Here is a 6,309-nt window from a genome sequence, read left to right on the forward strand (position 1 = left end):
GGGGGGGGGGGGGGGGGGGGGGGGGGGGGGGGGGGGGGGGGGGGGGGGGGGGGGGGGGGGGGGGGGGGGGGGGGGGGGGGGGGGGGGGGGGGGGGGGACATGTGTAGGGCCTTTGTTCATAGGGAGGCCACAAGTTTTGTGCCCATCATCACAATGACCCCAGATTCTTGTCAGGTGTGTTGTAAACAGAGAAGCCATCCTTCAGGCCCCCTGCTCTGAGCACACCCCATCCCAAGGGTCTCATGTGCGGACTGGCCAAGTGAGCCCTGGAAAGGTCCACCACAGAAAACCACTGGAAAGAAAGAAGCAGTCAGCCAAGGGCAGCGTGCTCCATGCATACTCCTAAATTCCTGACCATGTGTGTGCACGTGTGCACACACGCGTTAGTGTTCACGTGCACGTGCCAGGGCGAGTGCTCACATGGTCTCCAAGGACCAAGGATAGGGTGGGCCCTGGCCAGAAAGTCAAGAGGGCTGGGCTCCAGGCCCTAATCGATCCCTTACCAGCTGTAGGCAACTCAGACTTCCCCTATCAGTGCCCCAGGTACCTCTACTGTAAAACGGGAATGGGATGACAGCACCAATTCTGTAAGGTAGTTTTGAAAATGAAATGAGATGTATAAGTGAAGTCCCCAGCACAGTACCTGGCTGTCTAAAGCTACCATTGTATGGCATTCCTTATGAAAATTAATTTCTATGAAGCCCTGGTTAGCATAGTAAAAAGAACCAAGGCTGTGGAGCCAAGTTCTAAACACGACTCTTCCATTTGCTACCTGTGTTACCCTGGGCAAATGACTTCATCTCTCTGAGCCTCAGTTTCTGCAATGTGCAATTCTGGTGGAGATAATCCCTCCCTTGTAGAGTTGTTCTAAAGACAAAGGTGAGAGTACATGTAATAGATCAGGAAACATGTGCTGCTCCTGTTCCCTGTCACTGCCCGAATAATAACCTACCACCTGCATAGGTGCTAACACACACACAGAAGCACTATGGCTCTATCACTCAGTTCTGAAACAGGCAAAATGCATGGAACCAATACCAGACAAGCACACTTACTTCTGCTTCACAAACTCATCAGTAATGAGCTTCCTCACATCTCCAAAGAGAGAGTGATGAATCCTGAGAGAAGAGAACAATAAATAAACAATGAAATACAATCGGGATCGTGGCACTTCCCAGTTGTGGGCAGAGGTATTTTCAAGATAGAAAAGAGGCTTCCAGCACAAGAAGGAAGCTCCATAGAAGCCCAAGAGACAATGAGAGAGAGTAGAGAGTTCAGGACCATTTCCCCATCCACCCTGGTCAGAACCCTGGGTCCTCCACCCAGGTCAGCACCCCTTGCCCACTCCACCAGACCACCAGGCTACTGCAATCCTGGGATCGTCCTCTTGTGCCAAAGAACAACACGGACAGCAAGTGCTGAGAGAGCCCAATCATACCCAGGGCGTAGCCCCAACTTGCGCAGCACCTCCCAGATGACAGCTACAAGGGGAAGCAAGAAGAGACAGGGACAGAAAATGAACACACGGAATTCAGACCACGGTCACACATTCAGCTGCATGCCCAGCCACTCACCCTCACTGGACCGATTTCCATTCATGAAGATGATGCTAAGAAGCACCATGAGGAGACCAAGCTTGGGTGAGTCCTTGGTCCTAAGAGAATAATAAGACAGAGAGAAGTTTTATGTCCAGCGGCCACCTGCAAAAGACACACCAGCCAGCTCACTAGGCTAGTCTCGCTCAGATTACACACACATGGGAGAATTCTGCCCAGTCTATACTTTATATACTTTAAGCTCTGTGTGGCGCTGAGCAAGGCACTTAGACTCGTGAGCCTTGGTCTCCTATTCAGTAAAATGGGAAAATCACATCCTACCCTCCCTGGGTTGCCAAGAAGCTGGAAGAATACCTGTCAACCTGGTACAACACAGGCACCCAGTCAATGTGAGTCCCTTCTTTTGCTCCCAGACCCCTCAGCCCTGAGAGAATTCTAGGCAGAGCCCCAGTAACGCTCCTGGCCAGGCCACGCTCTCAGTAGGAAAACACAAGCAATGACAGCCCTGCTTTCCTGAGTAGCTTCTGGAGGGACAACAAACCTGACAGTAGGAATGCCCACCCCAGGCTCCTACACCCTTCAGTCAATCATAATCAGGAACCACTACTGCGCACAGGGCTCCAACTATGTATGGGAGCTGGGACAGCAGCTTTGTATGCCCTGTCTTCCCTGGCTCTATAAGAGGATGAGAGGAGAGAGGACAGGGAAGAGGTAGTACCACGGACGAAAACAGAAGCCCCCCTCCCACCGCAGCCCTTTCCCAGCTTACGTTCCCAGTATGCCTGCATCAGTGGGCTCTAAGGTACTGAGAAGAATGTACAAGTGGTCATTCTTATCAATTTCCTTCAACTGAATGCCAAATACCTGTGGATGGAGAGAACAGCTTGTGAGATCACAGAAGTCAGCCTCCCAGGCATCCCGCAGCTCCCTGTGTACGTAGGGGTTTTGTGTGTATGAGAAATCAGTGAGATAATGTGTGTAAAGCACAGAGTTAAGTGTCTGGCACACAGTAAACATGTATCAAATGTGCTACTGTCATCAACATCACCTTTGTGATTAGTAGGAATCTAGGGAGGCAAAGTAGGGAATGGAAGGGAGAGGTAAGCATCTGAAATACACAATAGGACATGTCCACCAGTGGACAGAAGCCAGGATTAAGCTGGGTGACTTGGGTCCTATCTGTGCTTCCACCACTGACCTCCTCTGTGACCCATGGCTAGTCTACGCCCTGCCCTAGGCTGTTGTTGGCCCATCTGCATTGTGATGGAATTGCACTAGTGGGTCATTCCCCCCAGAAGGGACATGTACATTTTTATTCGATTTAGTGCTTCCCCACTGCACCCATCCCCCAGGGCTGCCCCTTCACCTTCTCCAAAGAATAGCCTGCTCGTTCAATGATTTCAGGGTACACATCAGTGTATTCTTTGATGATGTCCTTCAGCATGTCTGCAAGGGGAGAGAATTGCAAGCACCTGGGCTGAAAAGATGCCAAGTGGTCCCCATGCTCAAGCTATAAACCCTTTGCCAACCATGCTGTGGATGGTATAACCAGATTTTGAGCTTATCAATAGAGTTGCTAACATTGCTAAATTAGAACATTGAGAAGACAGAGGAAGGAGCAAGGGATGTCCCCAGTACATGGGGGAGAGGGCAATGGAGGGCAGAGCTCAAGGCGAGAGAAGGGTTAGTTGGACCCTACCTGAGCGCTTGATGGGAATCTTTGTCTGGTCTTTAGCCAACAAGTACTTTACCAAATCATTTGCCTGGGAGAGGAAGAAAAGATGGAAAAATCAAAGTAGGTTTGCAAAAAACTTGACAGGATGGCAGAGAAGAGGGCTGGCAAGGCAGTGGAAATGGCAGAGTAGAAAGGACACAGTTCTTACCCTCCCTTGCAAAAGGGCCACATCCCGAGGTGGTGGTACTTCAGGCTCTTCGGATGGCTGGAGCTTGGCAGCTCTACGGCGAGCCTTGCCCCTACGGGCTTTAGGTGACCTCAGGGAGAGCAAGGCTCTCCGGGCCCAAGCAGCCAACCGAGTCCTTGATGCTCTGCGGGCCCAAAAGGCTATGGGACCTCTTGAAGCCCTGCGGGCCATTGAGGCCATTAGGGCCTTTGAGACCCTTCGGCCACCTGTGGTTCCCGAATCCTGACTCTGATCACTGTTGCCATCCTCTTCCCCATCCAGATGCTTCACCTACATGCATAGAGAAGAAGCTCAACATCACCAGATGAAGCAGGTGGTGCTTTTTCCTCACTTTATCCCTTCCAGGAAGCACCCCCTAATCCCACCCCTGCAGTAAGAGCCTGATTCATTAGACACTGGCCATGCTGAGTTCTGGGTATGTTTTTCACTGACTTCCAGGCAAATGTTTCATCTCTCCAGCAGGCCAGGAGCAACGCAAGGGTGGGCCTGAAGCTTCTCCTTTTTCTATGTCCTCTATTGGCTCTGCTTGTACCACTCTGGACAAGTTACCTGTCTGGGACTCAGCTTCTTACTCTGTAAAACTGAGACTATAAGAGTTACATTCAAGATTTGATAAGCTAGCCTACATAAATGTATCTAACTCAAAGCCTAACATATGGTACCTACTATGTAAATATAAACTGCATTACATTCAGACTGCAGCTATATGTATGCCTATCTCATCTCCCCAACAGTCTGTGAGCTCTCTGAAGACAGGAATTATATCACATTCCTCTCAGTGCCCCACACAACCTTGGTGAACACAGAGATGTTTCTGGTTGTAGAACCAATGAACCATTTGAGAGGAGAGGAGTAGAAAAGCAAAGGTGGTAACTGTAGAGGTCTTACCTTTCGGGCTTTCTTGGCCTTGGCCTTGGGCCGAGTATCCTGATTCTCCTGAGCCTGAGGAGCTGTACCCTCAGGTTCAGGTTCACCTGCCAGGGACTGAGAAGCAGCAGCCTCAGTCTCCAGGGCCTTTGTATTGACCTCTGTATCAGCCACACAGCTGACCTTTTTGGTCTCAGTAGCAGGCATTGTCACTGCTTGTGGATCAGCATTCTGCTTCTTGGTGTCAGCTGCTGAATTCTTGTTTTCAGCTGCCAAAACCTGGGTATCAGTCAGCTGAGTGGCAGGTGAGGCTTGGGTGGCAGCTCCCTCCTGAGCCTCTGGTGCCTTTAAGACCTCTGTGGCTTTTGAGACCCCTGGGGCTTTTGAGACCCCTGGGGCTTCTGAGACCTTCACAACCTCTGAGACTTCTGGTGTCTTTGAGGCCTTGGGTGTCTCTGAGACCTCCAAATTCTGGGTCACTGTCAATAGAGTCTGCATCATAGAGTCGCTGTCCTTTCCTGAAGCTTCAGCCTACAAGAGGAAGCAGGGACGTGGACGAACCTTCTTGCTACCCCCAAATATGCAAATGGCTCCAAAATTCCAAGGCCACACTTCTTTGACCTGTACTGACCCTGCAGTGTTTTCTGACCACCCCAGACCAACAAGGCCTCCACTTCCTCTGAGCAAGAACTGATGGCAGAAGAGAGGCCCGCCCTCCCTCCACTACAGGGGCACCCAGGCAGGGAAGTAGGCGAAGGACAAGGATGGGAGGGGAAGTGCCAAGGGATCTGGGGCAGCAACAAGGATTGGAGAAGAAAAGCAGCTGGGGAGAAGACAGAAAGAGACCTTACCTGGAAGTGAGTTAGACTTGCACCACTCTTGCTTGTGTCCGACATGTCTCGGGTTGGCCTGACAAGCGCTGAGTCTGAAGAGGAGAAGGCCTGGGTCAAGCAGAGAGCCCACTGAACGTCCTCTCCCCAGTTCTGCCTGGAAGCTGATCCTCACCTTTTCTAGGTCCCCAATCTCAAACCCCTTCCTCACCCCAACGAGTCCGTTCTCAGATACAGGAATCCAAAGCGTCTAGATCTCAATTCTCTACAGCCGCACCCTCCCCTTCTCCAGGAAGATGTGCCAGCGCGGCAGCTCTAAGGACCCCGCCCCTTTTCCCAGTGCACCCCCGCAGCCACAGGTGGATAGTGCGCATGCGCGACCGCTGCGGGGGCCCATCTCAACCCCGCCTGCTTTCCCAGCACAAGCCCTTTCTTTGATGTCCACTGTGCACATGCGCACTCGGTAGCTGGCCGGTCTCAATTCTGGCCCGTCTCAACACGCCCCTCTCTAGCGATACATAGTGCTCATGCGCACTGGTCACGGTCTCAGTTCAGCACACTTCCCCAACACACGCCCCTCTCTAGGTCCGCAGTGCCTTTCGGTCCCGCCCCCTCCCAACAACCCTCCCTCCCCAATTGTCGTGGTGTCTGGTGGTCTTGTCTCCTCCCCTACTCACACCCATCCCACAAAGTCTACAGTGCCTCTCGGTCCCGCCCTCTTCGCTAACACGCCCCCACCGGGGCAAAGCGCATCTTGATCCCGCCCCTTCCCTATTACACCCCCTCCTCAAATCAGTATTGAGCTAGTGATTCTATCTTGGGCCCGTCTAGACTGGGTCCAGGCCCCTCCCTTCCCAGCCGGATGGATCCAGTACGATCCGGTCCTCAAGGCAGGTTTTCTCTAGGTCCCAGAGGGTGGGGCCGACTCCTAGCGGGCTCTCATCCAAATCTGGGCCCCGCTGCTCACCTCGTCCTCCTACAGTTCCCAAGTGCGTCCACCCTCTCCAAGCCCCTCCGAAACTCAGAGACTGCCCTCCCCCATCCAAACCGGAAGTGGTCCCGCCCCTTTCCGCCTCCCTAGGGGGCCTCCGTCCCAGCCGGTCTGCCCCTCCCCCTTCCCCTACTCCTCATTCC

The 6,309-nt window shown here is 52.7% G+C and overlaps 1 protein-coding gene across 3 annotated transcripts in view; it reads right to left on the reverse strand.

The window, feature by feature from the left end:
- Positions 1-6,309, reverse strand: part of LOC103610093 (melanoma-associated antigen D2) — a 9,452-nt gene that overhangs the window by 1,500 nt on the left and 1,643 nt on the right. Inside the window, exons 1-10 of one of the 3 annotated variants that reach the window (XM_008594332.1) lie at positions 6,143-6,232; positions 5,197-5,270; positions 4,367-4,876; positions 3,440-3,748; positions 3,256-3,319; positions 2,923-3,002; positions 2,326-2,420; positions 1,575-1,654; positions 1,439-1,481; positions 1,056-1,118 (exon numbers count right to left, since the gene is read on the reverse strand). In XM_008594332.1, coding sequence (XP_008592554.1) covers positions 1,056-1,118; positions 1,439-1,481; positions 1,575-1,654; positions 2,326-2,420; positions 2,923-3,002; positions 3,256-3,319; positions 3,440-3,748; positions 4,367-4,876; positions 5,197-5,241 — 1,289 coding nt within the window. In that variant the 5' untranslated portion in view covers positions 5,242-5,270; positions 6,143-6,232. Of the gene's footprint in view, positions 1-1,055; positions 1,119-1,438; positions 1,482-1,574; positions 1,655-2,325; positions 2,421-2,922; positions 3,003-3,255; positions 3,320-3,439; positions 3,749-4,366; positions 4,877-5,196; positions 5,271-5,350; positions 5,514-6,142; positions 6,233-6,309 lie in introns of those variants that run through there. The other 2 variants (XM_008594333.1, XM_008594331.1) reach the window with 2 other exon arrangements.

Source organism: Galeopterus variegatus, unplaced genomic scaffold (genome assembly GCF_000696425.1).
Source record: "Galeopterus variegatus unplaced genomic scaffold, G_variegatus-3.0.2 Scaffold10584, whole genome shotgun sequence".
NCBI lineage: Eukaryota > Metazoa > Chordata > Mammalia > Dermoptera > Cynocephalidae > Galeopterus > Galeopterus variegatus.